Genomic DNA, 17,173 nt, shown 5'->3' with positions numbered 1-17,173 from the left:
AACTCCTGGCCTCAAGGAATGTGTCCACCTTGGCCTCCTAAAGTGCTGGGATTACAGGTGTGAGCCACCACGCCCAGCCTGGCATTTGATTTTCTGTTCCTGCATTAGTTTGCTAAGGATAATGACCTCCACTTCATTCATGTTCCTGCAAAGGACATGATCTTGTTGTTTTTTATGGCTGCATAGTATCATACATTTCCTTTATCCAGTCTACCATTGATTGGCATTTAGGTTGATTCCATGTCATTGCTATTGTGAATAGTGCTTCAATGCACATGTGCGTGCATGCATCTTTATGATAGAATGATTTATATTCCTTTGGGTATATACCCAGTAATGAGATTGCTGGGTTGAATGGTAGTTTTGTTTTCAGGTCTTTGAGAAATTGCCACACTGTTTTCTACCATGGTTGAACTAATTTACACTCCCACCAACAGTGTATAAGGGTTCCCTTTTCTTTGCAATCTCACCAGCACCTGTTTTTTTATTATTATTTTTTAATAATAGCCATTCTGACTTGTGTGAGATGGTATCTCATTGTGGTTTTGATTTGCATTTCTCTAATGATGTTAGTTTGTTATATATGCTGCTTGGCCACATGTATGTCTTCTTTTGAAAAGTGTCTCTTCATATCCTTTGCCCACATTTTAATGGGGTGTTTGTTTTTTTTCTTGTAAATTTGTTAAAGTTCCCTATAGATGCTGGATATTAGAACTTTGTAAGTTGCATAGTTTGCAAATATTTTATCTGATTCCATAAGTTGCCTATTTACTCTGCTGATGGTTTCTTTTGCTGTGCAGAAGCTCTTTAGTTTAGTTAGATCCCATTTGTCAATTTTTGCTTTTGCTTCAATTGCTTTTGGCATCTTCGTTATGAAATCTTTGTCTATTCCTATGTCCAGAACGATATTGCCTAGGTTTTCTTTCAGGATTTTTTCAATTTTTGAGTTTTACATTACTTTTACATTTAAGGCTTTAATACATCTAGAGTTGATTTTTAAATGTGGCATAAGGATGGGGTCCAGTTTCAATCTTCTGCATGTGGCTAACCAGTTATCCCAGCACCGTTTATTGAATTGGGAGTCTTTTTTCCATTGCTTGTTTTTGTGGACTTTGTCAAATATCAGATGGTTGTAGGTGCGTGGCCTTATTTCTGGGCTATTCTGCTCCATTGGTTTCTGTCTGTTTTTGTACCAGCACAATGCTGTTTTGGTTACTGTAGCCCTCTAGTATCATTTGAAGTTGGGTAGCATGATGCCTCCAGCTTTGTTCTTTTTGCTTAGGATTGCCATGGTTATTCAGGCTGCTTTTTTTTTTTTGTTTCCATATGAATTTTAAAATAGTTTTTCCTAGTTCTGTGAAGAATGTCGTTGGTAGTTTGATAGGAATAGCATTGAGACTATTCTATAAATTGCTTTGGACAGTATCACCATTTTAATGATATTGATTCTTCCTATTCATGAGCATGGACTGTTTCTTCATTTGTTTGTGTCATCTCTGATTTCTTTGAGCAGTGGTTTGTAGTTCTCCTTGTAGAGATCTTTCACTTACCTAGTTAGCTGTATTCCTAGGCATTTATTCCTTTGTGGCAGTTCTGAATGGGATTGCCTTCCTGATTTGGCTCTTGGCTTGACTGTTGTTGGTGTATATGAATGCTAGTGACTTTTGTATGTTGATTTTTGTATACTGAGACTTTGCCGAAGTTGTTTATCAGATTAAGGAGCTTTTTGGCTGAGACTGTTGGAGTTTCTAGATATAGGATCATGCCGTCTGCAAATAAGGATAGTTTGACTTCCTCTCCTCTTGCTTGGATGCTCTCTATTTCTTTCTCTGGTCTGATTGCTGTGGCCAGGTCTTCTAATACTATGTTGAATATGAGTGGGTGAGAGAGGGCATTCTTGTCTTGTGTCGGTTTTAAAAGGAAATGCTTCCAGCTTTGGCCCATTCAGTATGATGTTGGTTGTGGGTTTGTCAGATGGCTGTTATTATTTTGAGGTATGCTCCTACAATACCTAGTTTATTGAGAACTTTTAACATGAAGGGGTGTTGGATATTACTGAAACCTTTTTAGCCCTTAAGATTATCATGTGGAACCCAGTGCTCTTTATCCTGCTATTAATTTGCCTCTGCAAGTGTTTACCAGTGCTGTAGATAATCCAGGTAGATCAGAGGTGAGAAGAGAACCCTGTGAGCTGAAGCTGGCTAGTATAGATGGAAAGGCCTTCCTGGAAGAAGTACAGTTATCATTTGTCTGCTCTTAGTTGTAGGATGATTTGTATTATTTTTTAAAAAATTTTTAGACAAAGTCTTACTCTGTTGCCCAGGTTGGAGTGCAGTGGTGTGATCTCGGCTCACTGCAACCTCTACCTTCTGGGTTCCAGCAATTCTCATACCCCAGCCTCCCAAGTAGCTTTAACTAAGGTGTGCACCACCATGCCTGGCTAATTTTTGTATTTTTAGTAGAGATGGGGTTTTGCCATGTTGCCCAGGCTGGTTTCAAACTCCTGGCCTCAAGCAATCTACCCACCTCAGCCTCCCGAAGTGCTGGGATTACAGGCATGAGGCACTGCACCCAGCCTACATTCTTGTCTGTTCTTTGGTAAGTATTGCTCTGTGGCTGTGTTGTTTGTCTTAAGTAAGCTGCTTGGGAGCAGGGGTTGTGTTTGGGTCAATATTCTCCCTTCATCCCTGTCAATATCCAAGTTGCTCAGGCTCTTAGCATCCTTGCTCTCTCCTTTGTGGTTGAGCAAAGACACTTATCTCAGGCTCTGCTGAACACAGAGCCAGATGACTAACCTGCTTCCTTTGATCTCATCCTAGATCAGTGTGCGTGTGACCACCATGGATGCAGAGCTGGAGTTTGCCATCCAGCCCAACACCACTGGGAAGCAGCTATTTGACCAGGTAAAGTGGAGATTCCTTAGCCTCCTCTCCTTCTCCCAATAGCGTCCACCACAATGCCAACAATCCATGCCTTTTGCCTCTTGTCAAAGAATCTCTCTTCCTGTTCACTCCAGGATAGGTCAAAATGAAGGCTGATTCCAGCCTTAATATAAAAGGAGGCAAAGTTTAACTTTGGCAACCTGCACCCTATGGTCCTGATTAATTTTATCTTTGGTCCTGAATAAGGGAGAAAAGAAAAGGGTGTATATTCTATGCTAGATGCTTTAAAAATCTTAGCATATGGGGCCTTCCTTTCAACTCTGAAACATGTAAGTGATGTCTTCTCCATTTTAATGATGAGGCTTAGAAGTTAAATAAATTAATAGCACCCAAATGATATTTGACTGGAATTTGCACCCCATATTCTTGCCCACTGCACCACACTGCCTCTGTCTCATATTTTTGCTTCCTAGTAGAAGGAAACTAACTTACTCTCCTCGAAGTAGTAAGCTCTATGTACATTTCTCTCAAAAGAATGTTGGGACTTAGGACAACATGGGAGGTGATAGATGCAGTAGGAGGCTGCTTCATCTCCTGCAGGCATGCCATGAAGATAATTGCTTACTCGCCATAGTGAAGTGGTCATTCCCATCTCCAACCCAAGGGATGTCCCTTTGTGGTGAATCATTATTGTCAAAAAGGATGTACTGTATACTATAATAAACAGATGGGAGCTACAGACATTTTTAGCATTCAAGGGAATGTGCCATCTGTGGCCAGACTTCTAGGAGCAGAAATGAGGCTCCCATTTCCAGAGGCTGGGACCTCACCAGACAGGCCATTATCCCATTTCTCCACCAGCCTCCGATGAGGTAGAGGTCTGAGTTATTGTCTGGGATGTTAGGCTGCATATCACCCTGATGGATTCTCCAGGCCCTCTTGCTTCCCTTTCTTCCTTGCTCTCTGTGTCCTTCTACCATATGAGAACTTCCCCAGGGTTGGGGAGAGGAAGAAAGAAAGAAGGAGGTTGTGTTCAAATAAGCTGATTCTATTCCTGTGAATACTCCTGACTGGTGAGAGAAAAGACAAGAGTAGAATGGAGACAGGGGTAGGAGAGGGCTAGAAATTTGAGAACAGCTTGGGTACGCCTTCTGAGTTCTTTTTTTTTTTTTTTTTTGAGGCAGAGTCTCACTCTGTCACCAGGGCTGGAGTGCAGTGGCCGGATCTCAGCTCACTGCAAGCTCTGCCTCCCGGGTTTACGCCATTCTCCTGCCTCAGCCTCCCGAGTAGCTGGGACTACAGGCGCCCGCCACTTCGCCCGGCTAGTTTTTGTATTTTTAGTAGAGACGGGGTTTCACCGTGTTAGCCAGGATGGTCTCGATCTCATGACCTCGTGATCCGCCCGTCTCGGCCTCCCAAAGTGCTGGGATTACAGGCTTGAGCCACCGCGCCCGGCCAGCCTTCTGAGTTCTTATTACATAGAGTGGGAAAATTATTGTCTGTGTCTAATACAGATGAGAGTTAACATTTATCCAGGACTCAGTATATGCTAAATATTATGATAAGCATTTGACTATAACAAAGCTCTGTGAGTGCATGAATTAGTACTGGCACATTTTACAGATGAGGATGCAAAATCCTCATTTTCCTAGTTAGACTCTGGGAAAATTATTGGGTTGGTATCCTCATCCCCCCAACTGCCGCCCGCAAAAAAAAAAAAAAAAAAAAAAAAAAAATCTAATACTTACCTCACAGGATTTTTGTGAGTGTATTATGTTTTGTATCTTACCTGTTACTCAAAAAACTGATTATAGTGGCATATGAGGATGTCTAATCCAAAAAGATAAATTAGAAATCGGTGAGAAAGGTAAGAAAACATAAATAGGGAAGAAAGTGTTAGCTGGAAGAAAGCATCCAGCTAGAGAAGTAATGAATGATAGTTCCCTTTCTAATACCATTGTGCTTCTTGTATTATTAATTGAACTGGAGTTGACATGATGTGGTGGCTCCTGTCTGTAATCCTAACACTGAGATGGGAGAATTGCTTGAGCCCAGGGGTTCGAGACCAGCCTGGGTAATATAGTGAGACCCTGTCTCTACAAAAAATTTAAAAATTAGCCTGGCATGGTGGTGCACACCTATAGTCCCAGCTACTCAGGAGATTGTGCCAGGAGGGTTGCTCAAGCCCAGGAGTTCGAGGTTACAGTGAGCTGTGATCATGCCACTGTACTCCAGCCTAGGTGACAGAGCAAGACTCTCTCTCTACAAAAAAAAAAAAAAAAAAAAAAAAAAAAAAAGGTGAAGAAAGATAATCTAGAATTGGGAAAGTTGGGAGATGGGCTTAATGATCCTCAAAATATCTAACTTTAGATTTAGGTGGAATTTACTTCTCTGGACTTTGTTTTGTGTTTGTTTTACTTTGAATGGCAAAGTGTAATCATTGATACTTAATTTGTGAAAATACAAATTAGTCTGAGGAATATTTAAATATAAGTTTACAACAATTCAAGTGATGTGCTTACATTCACATAGCTCACAAGTGATTACGGTGCTAGTCTGGAATGACTAAATGCATTCAAATTATAATTGTGCTTTTCATTCTCCCTTTGCAAGGAGGTTATATTGGAGAACTTTTAAAGGGACAGCCTAGTGAAGTCAAAAGGGCCTGGATAGATAGCCATGAATCTTGGGCTCTAGGGCTGGCTCTGTCACTAACTCCCTGTGATACAAGCATTTCCCTTCTTTGGGCCTCAGTTTCTCATCTGTACAGTGCCTAACTTGTTTCTCAAATCTGGTTATCTCTCAAAAAATTTATCTGGCATTTATTTGTGCATTCAATCTCTCTGTCTCTCCCATTTCTGTTCCTAGTATTGGAATTTCAGACAATCCTTTTCTGTAAAAAGGAGGCAAATGTGTCACCTGAGTATGATCAGCTGCTGGCATATGTGAGGAGGTAGGGCTAGCTGGCAAGGGATCATCTCTTCCTTGACAGGCTTCTTACTATCTCTAAGACAAAAGGGAGGAGGTGTCCATAGAATACATAGGCTTTTGGGCCCTTTGTTTTAGATAGATGTTTTGCTATCATTCTGGGTAGCAGCTATTAGAGAGGGAGGAGGTTAGTCAGTGCAGATTTTACAGACCAGCTGGGAGCCAGAGGCTCCTTTGACATTTACCTATACTCCTTCCAAGAGCCCGGATTCTACTAATTCCCCCTCCCAAACCAGATGATGCCATCCCCTACCCTCAACACTGGGGGCTTTGTGTATGTGCATTGCAGGGGGATGGCCGTGGAGGGTGAGGAAGGCATGATTTGGAGCCTGTGGGGGGCAGAAAAATTCTTGAACAAAGAGGTTTATTAACTTCAAAAAACCTCAATGCCTGGTAGTTTTTGTTAGTGTTGGTTTGGTTTGTGTGCTGTGGGTGTGGATTTGAGGGAAGCCCAGGTAGTAGGGAACCCTGACCAGATTGGTATGCTAGTTCTGAATGCTACTGCTTCCTAAACAAAGCCTTTGAGAGACTTGGAAACCAAGAAGTCCATGACTTCCCATCATTGTTATCTTGAGAAGTATTATTTATTCAACACATACTATGGACTATCCCTGGCTAGGCACTTTAATCCTCACAGTGATCCTGCCTCTGCGAGGTGAAAGAACATACCCTAGGTCATGTAGTTGGTAAGTTGTGATATGAATTTTGAATACAACTCTGATCACAAAACTATACTTTTCCTGCACTGCACTACTCTGTTTGGGGTGATTGAGAGTATTTAACTTAGAGAAGACTCAAGGAAGATATGCTTTCTGTCTTCAGACCTCTGAAGGACTGCCATAAGAAGGAGAGGAGTAGTCACATTCTGTAAGTCAGAGGGACAGAGGTGAACCCCACAGGTGAAAAAATACAGGGAAAAAGATTTGAACTCAAGGAATTGAGCATTTGGCCCTCTTGAGGCCAAGGCAGGTCAGGTCAGGAATCAGTAGAGGTATGTGTTCATATGCAGTTGGGGGATGTGAGCTCTTCTCTCTCTAACTTGATGAGGCATAAGGGAAGAAGTCCGTTCTCTCTGACCTTTGGGACCCATCATTCAAGGAGGCCCTCCTGGTGGAGCCGGGGCCTGGGAGGAAGGAGCTAGACTCCTTGGCAGGAATTGGCAAAAGCTCTATGGCCATCCTGGAACGCAGCAGTCATCTGGCTGATGACCAGAGAGGAAGCCAACCAAAGAGGAAGTACTCCTTGGCACCAGCAATAAATAATAGGCAACAATGGGATGCCATAGCTTGAGGAGGTCTAGGGCCTGGTGGGAAAGGGAAGTAGGGCTCGTAGTTTCTCTCATTTACCTCTCTCCTTGTGAGTGTGCTTATAGCTAGAGGGGAGAGAGAACATGTTTTGCTATAGTGATTCTGTTGCTCGCTTCAACTTCTAAAGCTTTTTTTTTTTTTTTTTTTTTTTTTTTTTTTTTTTTTTTTTGAGACGGAGTCTTGCTCTGTCACCCAGGCTGGAGTGCAGTGGCCGGATCTCAGCTCACTGCAAGCTCCGCCTCCCGGGTTCCCGCCATTCTCCTGCCTCAGCCTCCCGAGTAGCTGGGACTACAGGCGCCACCACCTCGCCCGGCTAGTTTTTTGTATTTTTTTAGTAGAGACGGGGTTTCACCGTGTTAGCCAGGATGGTCTCGATCTCCTGACCTCATGATCCGCCCGTCTCGGCCTCCCAAAGTGCTGGGATTACAGGCTTGAGCCACCGCGCCCGGCCTTCTAAAGCTTTTGATCTTGGATTACCTAGGTGCCACTAAAGGGCAGTGCTCAAAGACAGAGGTGAAATCTCACAGCATCGATTCATTCATCTATTTACTGATTCATTCAATATTGACTGAAGGTCTACACTGTCAAACACCATCTCTGTTCTTCAGGAACTTTGAGTTCCTTACCTATAAAGGCATAGAAAGGCACATGCAACTCTCTACCCACAAAGAATGAAATAAATGCCCTTGAGGCTCAGGTTCCATGAGGTAGTATATAAAGCATAGGATTTAGAATCAGCCCTGAGTTCGAGTTCTGTCCTGTTACTTTGCTGTGTGACCTTGGATGGCTCATTTAGCCTCTCAGTACTTAACTTTCCTTAGTAAAATGATAATCACTCTAATCTCAGAGATTTTGTGATTTAATCCTCAAATAAGTAAAATGCCTGGCACATGCCAAGCATTCTAATATTGGTGGTTCTTATTAAGGACTAAAGTAGGTGGCTTTGCCCTGAGAGTTCAGATGAGGGAGCTACGAAATCAGGAAGTTCTTCTGGCTCAGTAAAGTACTTAGGACTTTAATACTCTGCAATAAGGACAGTAAACCTTTTTATCTTTCATTTTATAGAATAACTAACATCTATTATTGTAGTAGGAGGATCTCCATCTTACAGATGAGGAACTGAGGCTTACAGAGGTGAAATTATCTGTTTAAGGTCATATAGCTAGGAAGTGGTATAGCTGGGGCTTAAACCAGGGCACATAGCATTTCCAGTTTTTCTTATGCTTTTGGTCAACTGTCCTCTGGAACCTTCTTCCACTTTACCTGCTTCCAAAACTTAGAACCCTAGCTAGGTTGGGCATGGTGGCTCATGCCTGTATTCCTAGTGCTTTGGGAGTCCAAGGTGAGAGGATCACTTGAGGCTAGGATTTTCAGACCAGCCTGGGCAACATAGCAAGACCCCATCTCTACAAAAACTTAAAAATTAGCTGGGCATGGTGGTGTATGCCTGGAGTCCTAGCTACTTGAGTGGTTGAGGCTGGAGAATCACTTGAGTCCAGGAGTTCAAGGTTACAGTGAGCTGTGATTGCACCACTGCACTCCAGCTTGGGTAACAGCAAGACCCTATCTCCAAACAAACAAACAAAAAACGATAAAAGAAATAAACTTAGAACCTCAGCTGAGTATGTTCTCTGTTATAGAGCAAGTGACCACTTGACCACAGGCAATGTGGTCAAGAAACAGCAGTAGTGGTAGCCCATCTTGGTACTTTCCAGTGGTGCAATAATTTGCTTTCAGGTGGGTGGCTGATGCAGATGCTGCCAGATCTATAATGGTATCTTGAGGGTCTCAGGTGTTTGGGCATTGATGCAATTTTGCACATTGTTTCTCGCACAGTTCTCTTGTGGCTCCAGCATTACTCCCTCGCTCTGTCACCCAGGCTGGAGTGCAGTGGTGTAATCTCACTGCAACCTTCGCACCCCACAGTCTCAAGTAATCCTCCTACTTCAGCCTCCCAAGTAGCTGGGACCACAGGTGCCCACACCAGCTATCTTTTTGTATGTTTAGTAGAGATGGGGTCTCACCATGTTGCCTAGGCTGGTCTCGAACTCCTGAGCTCAAACAATCTGCCCACCTCAGCCTCCCAAAATGCTGGGATTACAGGCATGAGCCACTGTGCCCGGCCATGCTCTGGGCTTTTGAAGTGGCTGATGTCATCACTAGTTTGTTTACTCAGATGAATGCATGGGGGATTCAAGAAGAGAATCTCTGGTCTCCTAAGCTGACCTGATCTCCCCTCCCCTTTACAGATCTCAGATGTAGGTTGCCTCCACATGACAAAAGGAGATAAAGGTTCTTTTTTTTTGTTTGTTTGTTTTTTCTTACTTCTAGAAGCTCCTGATAATTAATGATGATTTATTCCGAGGCAGATCTTTTCTTTTCACTGGACATCAGTTTTCCAGTTTTTGTTGCTTGAGCACTGTAACTCTCCACAGTCATGGAGCTGAGTAGAATACACAGCCTCCAGTTTCTTAAGCTAGTGTCTTAACTGAAGTCTTAGTTTCTTTAGGTGTATGTGGCAGGTTCCAAGAGGTACACGAAGCCATGAGATGAATGTGATTTAGTATTCTAGAGCATTAATTTTACTTGCAATAATTTTTAAAATTCATCCTTTATAGAGTAGAATATAAAATTTGCACAAATAATTAAAACTAAACCTGAGGCTTCAAAGAAATTACAGCTGGCTTACAGCCATCTACCTATTATCTCCCCCTACCCCATCCTACCACACCCACTGTGTCCCTTGGTATATGCATTCATTATTTTCTGTTGCTTAAGGATTTTTTCCATGGGAGCTTTGAGAAATACTGGCTCAGATCAGATAAGCTGGCTGTCGGGTCAAAGGGAGCCAATAAAAAATTTTCTTTTTCCTCAGGGATAGAACCATTTCTCAGAGTGGAATGATAAGGACCCTAGTCACTGGAGCCACAGAGGTTATTCCTGGAACTGGAAGCTATATGCTAAGCTCTCACTTGAAAATAAGGTTTCTCTTTCTTCTGGAATGGAGGTCTCAACTGGAAGCAAAGCTGGAAGCAAGAAAAACTTGGCTTGGAAAAGGGGTTTAGAGTTGCGTGATAAAATGGTTCATAGCACCCGCATGGACCTTAGAGATTTCCTTGTAGCCTGGGGTCAGGAGTCATCCATTTTTGTTCTTTGTTCTTTTTCAGTTTCAATTCTGATTTCAGACCATATTTCCTTCCCGCCACGTCCTCAATTTCTCACTTTGGGACTTCAGTGCAGGCTGAGAAATATTACTCATCTCTTTAAGCCCTAGATCCTAAGGAAGTGGAAAATTTATGTTTCTGATTTCTTTATGTTCACGAAGGAAGAGGCAGTGCTCAGAGAGATCACTCCCCCTCCCCCCACCACTGAGCCTGAATTCTTTTTTTTTTTTTTTTTTTTTTTTTTTGATACCGCTTTAGGTATTACTTTGTCCAACTTCTCCTCAGTTACTATGGATCTCAGAACTACTTTAGTCACCATGATCCTCCTTCTCTCTCTCTCTTTTTTCTTTTCTTTTTTTTTTTTTTTTTGAGACAGAGTTTCACTCTTGTTGCCCAGGCTGGAATGCAATAGCATGATCTTGGCTCACTGCAACCTCCACCTCCTGGGTTCAAGCGATTCTCCTATCTCAGCCTCCCAAGTAGCTGGGATTACAGGCATGTGCCACCACATCCAGCTACTTTTCTATTTTTCAGTAAAGATGAGGTTTCTCCATGTTGTTCAGTCTGGTCTTGAACTCCTGACCTCAGGTGATCCACCTGTCTTGGCCTCCCAAAGTGCTGGGATTACAGACATAAGCCACCACGCCTGGACAATCCGCCTTGTCTTATCACACCCCTACTCCCACCAAATAGTGAAACAGACAATGTGGTGCAAAAAGAGGCTAAGGGGCTCACTCCTGGGATTTCTGGGACTGGCTGCATAGTCTGTGCCTACCTCACTTCCTTTCAGTCGTGGAGTCTCTGAGCCTGTACAATTAGTACAAAACTGTACTAACTACAAGTTAGTACAGGCAAAGATCAGTTGCTGCTTGTCTGAGTCCATTTTATGTTTTTTTTTTTTTTTTTTTTTTTTTTTGATGGTGTCTTGTTCTGTCACCCACACTGGAGTGCAGTGGTGCAATCTCAGCTCACAGCAACCTCTACCTCCCAGGTTCAAGTGATTCTCCTGCCTCAACCTCTCAAGTAGCTGGGACTATAGGCATGCACCACCATGCCCGGCTAATTTTTTGTATTTTTAGTAGAGACCGGGTTTCACTGTGTTAGTCAGGATGGTCTCAATCTCCTGACCCTGTGATCTGCCCATCTTGGCCTCCCAAAGTGCTGAGATTATAGGCATGAGCCAACACTCCTGGCCCATTTTATGTTCTTATAATAAAATACCTGAGGCTAGGTACTTTATAAAGAAAAGAGGTTTATTTGTCTCGTAATTGTAGTGGCTGGAAAGTCCAAGAGCATGGCACCAGCACCTGCTCAGCCTCTGGTGAGGGCCTTTGTGCTGCTTCATAATTTGACAAAAGGTCAAGTAATTCACAGGGACAGGGGTCCCCATGACTGAAACACCTCTCATTACACACTACCTCTTAATGATTCTACCTCCCAGCACTGCCACATTGGCAATGAAGCATCAACATGAGTTTTAATGGGGACAAACCACATCCAAACCATGGCACTGCTCTACTACTTCTGTTCCAAGTCTGTTCTCTCCCCATGACCTAATATCCTGGCCCTCATGGTCCATCTTCTCTTCAGCATCTTTAGTGGGCATTTCTCTCTCTGTCTCTCTTTTTTTTGTCTCTCTCTCAGCTGGATTGTTTCTTGGATCTTGCCTCTTCCCACCAACTGCATCTGGACACACTATTCTTCTGCAACCCTGTGGAAAATAATTAGAAATGTTCATTGGGCCTTGGGCCCTGTTTAGATCTAGGATGATATAAGAGGTGCTTTAAATTTTTTTTTTCTGTTCATGCCCCCCACTACCTTCATCCTCTGCAAAAAGCCAATATTACATTTCAACATAAGCATTCACATTTCTGCATCTGAAACTTTCTGGCAGTTCCAGCTGTCTATTGCCTTAGAGTCAGGGACTCACCTGGCCATTGAATTCTGGAAGCCTTTTGAACTCTCCTCATTACCTCCCAACCCCATTGATCTTTTCTAAACATGTTTCTAATTATCCACATCAGCAAGAGGTAGTTGGGAAATGGGATTGTTTTTATTAACTATTTGCAAAATAACCTTGTAATGTAATTAGTACAGTGATAGAACTTAAGAGAAGAAGGAGATCATTGAAGCCATACTCCCCAATTTGGATAGATAAGGAAGGTGAGGCCCAGAGAGGAAAGGTGCCATCTTAATATCATACAGCTAGTTGGAGACAGACATGAACATTTTCTCAGGTTTCCTGATACTTGATCCAAGCTATGAAAGGGAAGGGTGACCTGGTAAGCAATGGAAGTTGATGACTAGGGGGACATAGCTTCTCCCCAAAGTGGTTGTTGCTTGGGTCTGTATGCTTGCCAGGAAGCATATCTCGATGCAGAAGTAATCAAAGTTTATTATCTGGATGGGATATTTAGGCTAAAAGAGAGACAAGACAATTAATCACTTGAGAAGCTCAGGAGTCCTAAGCTCATATGAGTACTTGGCATTAGGAGATAGCATGCTAGAGAAGAAAAGATACAAGCTTTATTTAGTCAGACACATCATGGTTCTGTATGGCTCTGTAATTTTAGATGCATTACCTCTCTAAGCCTTAGTTCCTCATCTATAATATGTTGCTATCTCACAGGATTGTTTACTGTTCAGTGCCTGACACATGATTGGTGCTTAATATACATGAGCTACTTTTTTCCTTGGGGCCTCTGAAGCTCTAGATTATAAACTCTGGGTGTGACTGTGGGACCTGACTTTGGATCCATAAAAGAAACTTTGTGGATACAGTGTTGGTGTGTATATATGTGTCTTTGTGAGTGAGTGTGTGTGCGTGTGTGTGTGTGTGTGTGTGTATTTTGAAGGGAGATATTAATTTGTTCATAAGGGAAGGACATCAGCAACACTGGGTCCTTGTTCCCTGCTTCCATCTCTAGGTATATTTCTGTGATTCTTTCTCACCTTACCCTTACCCTCCACTTGCATTCTTCCCCCAAAAAAACAAAATAAAGAAGACTGCCCAAGGCCAGCCTGACCTCATTAGGATGTGGCTCAGCTTCACTGCTGCCATCGACAGGGGTGGGTATGCTGGGGTTGAGCTGACAGCCAGACTATTAACATGCTAATGTCAGGGACTAGAGAACAGAGCTCATCTGTGTTCTCTTGGCAAGCCTCCCTTTCCTGCCCACTGTTCAGCCAGGAGGCTCAGGACAACAGGGAGCACCTCAGCTACTACACTGAGGTACTTACCCCATTTCTACCCTCAGGTCCACCTTAAACCTGTGTAAGAGGAATCATGATTGGGCTCTGATCAGGGTTGGAAAAAATCCTCTCAGAACCCAGGCACAGCATGGCTTCAGAGTCCTTCACAGTCCCTGTTTTATCTTCTCAAACATTCTTTATTTGGGGTATTGTAAATGGAACTCAGTCTTGAGGGTGTGGGTATTACCCCCAGTTGCTAAGGATAAAGGACAATGTATGGGAGCAACCCAAGAGAACAAGATGCAGGAGTTAATCCAACAATCTCCACATTCAGTCTTTAATCCATCATGGAAGTGGAAAGTGGCATGACATTGTAGAGGGAGGGAGAAGGTGGCAGAAATCACTGGATATGCATGGATTTGGAGTCAAACAGACATGGTTTGAACCCTAATTCTGTCACTCATGACCTGAACCTTGGGCATTTCTTTGAACCTCATTTTTGATATCTATAAAATGGGTCTAATTATAAGTCTAGCATAGGGATATTATGAAAATTAAAGGAGATGATGGATGTAAGGTTCTTGGTATGTGTCAGTGCTCATAAGTAATAGATTCCTTTCCTACCCCAGCAGTACTTTGTGCAGAGAGATGCTGACGTCAGTTCTTGATTGCTGCCCAAGTGTATTTTCTTGCCAGACCCTGAGCACCTTAAAACCTTTAAGGGCAGATATCATATTGACTTCAAACTTTGTGTCCTCTGTGCCTCACATAGAGGAGGTATTCAATCAATGGTTGGTTGTTTTGGTTTTCTCTTCTAGGTGGTGAAAACTATTGGCTTGAGGGAAGTTTGGTTCTTTGGTCTGCAGTACCAGGACACTAAAGGTTTCTCCACCTGGCTGAAACTCAATAAGAAGGTAACTGCTTATTCCTCAGTTGGGTTTAGAATTCTTTTCTTTTCCAGAACATTCCTGGGAGGGTACCATGTGCTAATTGGCAAATCCTGTATACCTAGGGCTGTGTTTGTGACTGGGTAGTCTGTTGACCACCTGGATCAGAATAAGGACAGAGGACTCAGGCAAGTAAAAGCTTTTGCTCTGTCTCCACTTTGACTTCTAACAGCGACAATGGCCAGCATTCAAAGAAGAAGAGACTCTTTTCTTTCTACTGGGAACACTAGCTTAAACTTTGACTTGTTTTGGATCAAATCCATTAGTGGCTCTTCAAGAGAGGATTGGTATCCCCTTCATCTCTCCAAAGTCAATGGCTTTAGGGGATTTTTTTTTTTTTTTTTTTTTTTTTTTTTTTTTTTTGAGAAGGAGTCTTGCACTCTCGCCCAGGCTGGAGTGCAGTGATGCCATCTCAGCTCACTGCAAATTCCGCCTCCCAGGTTCACGCCATTTTCCTGCCTCAGCCTCCCAAGTAGCTGGGATTACGGGCACCCGCCACCACGCCCGACTAATTTTTTGTATTTTTAGTAGAGACAGGGTTTCACCATGTTAGCCAGGATGGTCTCGATCTCCTGACCTTGTGATCCGCCTGCCTCGGTCTCCCAAAGTACTGGGATTACAGGCATGAGCCACTGTGCTCGGCCGGGGATTTGTTAAAAAGAGCCACAGATTTTTGAACTAGAAAAAAAAAATCTGAAAGATCTCACAGTCTTATGCTGCACCTTCTCCAGCAGTCAACCGATATCTGAACCCCATATAGATGTTTCCCTCTTTCTTGACCTTTTACCTCAGTTGGACCCCAAATGGAATGGTTTGAGTCCATGCAAGCTCTCCACCCCAAGCAGCATCTCCACGAGAACCTGGTAGCCTTCCATCTTCGTATCCTCAAACTGGCTGTTCTTGTCCTTAGAAGTCTCCATACTGTCCTGCAGTTTGCTTCTCTGATTGTGTCTAGGGAGTAGGTACCCCACTTTCTGCTGGTAAAGTCTTGTTTTCCTAAAAAGTTGAGTCTTTTGCTGGACAAGTGTGGAGCCACTAGTATTCCATTTCAGGCTTTAAAAAATGGTCTAATTTGTGCTCTTGTCTAGCCAATTCTCAATCCTTAGTCATATATCCTAGTCCTTACTTTGCTAACTTATGAAATTGGAGGAGACTTATAAGACAAGCTGAAAAGAAGAGCTTATGCCTACTCTCAGAATTTGGGGATAGTTGGATATAGTCAGACAAAAGTGGTTTGAAGACTTCTGATCATCAGTCAGTATTAAGGTAATTTCAGGAAGAAATTCCCAACAGAAAGTGATTACAGACATGGGATTCAGTCCCCAGTGAAAGTAATGTATTGTTTTTCTTAATTACCAGGGGGTTGCCACCCAGCTCTCTAAGATTATGCAAATTGATGATCTTTCAGTGTTTTTCCCCCACCCCACAGCCACTCTGTCACCCTTAAAACCTACTTTTTGAGAGTCCATAACCCTTACTGCTCCCAGGTGACTGCCCAGGACGTGCGGAAGGAAAGCCCCCTGCTCTTTAAGTTCCGTGCCAAGTTCTATCCTGAGGATGTATCCGAGGAATTGATTCAGGACATCACTCAGCGCCTGTTCTTTCTGCAAGTGAAAGAGGGCATTCTCAATGATGATATTTACTGCCCGCCTGAGACTGCTGTGCTGCTGGCCTCGTATGCTGTCCAGTCTAAGTATGGCGACTTCAATAAGGAGGTGCATAAGTCTGGCTACCTGGCCGGAGACAAGTTGCTCCCACAGAGGTGAGGTGATTCCCTGCCCTCCTTTGCCTTGGCCATAAGGGGCTGCAGCCCATAGCTGACCAATCCCTGCCCCACAGGGGATGCCAGATCTGTTCCTCTCCATTGGGGTCTGTCTGAAGACTGTGTTATACTGCTCAAGAGACATTTGCATATAGTGTCATACTCTGTTGTTGTTTTTCTGGCTTTCCAAATTAAAAGCCTTTTTTTTCCCCTCTGTCTACCTGATTACAGAACTTTATTAACCTGGAGGCAAGTGCTTATGTAGAACCAGAGATTGAGTAATTTCTTTCACCCCTCCCTGGTTCCATTTTCTCAGTTCTTTTTACTGATTTAGATCTCTTATATCAGAAGTTCACAGGGGAGAGAGAGAAATAAGCAAACCAGGGACATGGGGAACTCAAATAGTCTTTTAATATTGACAACTAGTGTACAGAGCTTTCTCCTTTTGTAAACTTCAAAGTCAAAAGCTCTAAAACCCTCATTATTTTTGTTTTTGCATCACAATAACACACAAAAGAACAAAGCAGGCATTATCCTTATTTCCTGGCCGAGGAAATAGAGGTGCAGAGGTACTCACACTGACTTTCCCCATCTGCTGCAGCTCATCTGAGGCAGAGCCAGACCTGGAAGCTTAGCACCTTAATATTTTAACACTAAATTTTTTCTAACTATACATAATGGCCATTTCCATAGTCTTTTGGATTAGAAGGAAAAGCTTTGCTTCATTCTGGGAGCCTCAGTCCCACTGGAGTTATGACATATATGTACAACACACCTATAAGATATTAGGGATAGTGCTTGTACCCTGGGGACTCTCCCTGAGTCATTGCCATGATATCTGAGATGGCATGTTTAAAGCTAACCTTGTTTATAATCTAGTAGGTCTTGGAGGTTGGGCCTGTTGGTTTTTCTCAAAGCCATTAGGACTCAG

The 17,173-nt window shown here is 43.0% G+C and overlaps 1 protein-coding gene across 2 annotated transcripts in view; it reads left to right on the top strand.

Moving 5' to 3' along the window:
- Nucleotides 1-17,173, top strand: part of MSN (moesin) — a 78,529-nt gene that overhangs the window by 49,552 nt on the left and 11,804 nt on the right. For both annotated transcript variants that reach the window (XM_010379377.1, XM_030934787.1), the window contains 3 exons: nucleotides 2,820-2,903; nucleotides 14,352-14,447; nucleotides 15,968-16,242. In XM_010379377.1, coding sequence (XP_010377679.1) covers nucleotides 2,820-2,903; nucleotides 14,352-14,447; nucleotides 15,968-16,242 — 455 coding nt within the window. The remainder of the gene's footprint in view (nucleotides 1-2,819; nucleotides 2,904-14,351; nucleotides 14,448-15,967; nucleotides 16,243-17,173) is intronic.

This window comes from Rhinopithecus roxellana, chromosome 7 (assembly GCF_007565055.1).
Source record: "Rhinopithecus roxellana isolate Shanxi Qingling chromosome 7, ASM756505v1, whole genome shotgun sequence".
Taxonomy (NCBI): domain Eukaryota; kingdom Metazoa; phylum Chordata; class Mammalia; order Primates; family Cercopithecidae; genus Rhinopithecus; species Rhinopithecus roxellana.
Note: the sequence above shows the minus strand (reverse complement) of the source record. Positions and strands in the feature narration are given on the sequence as shown.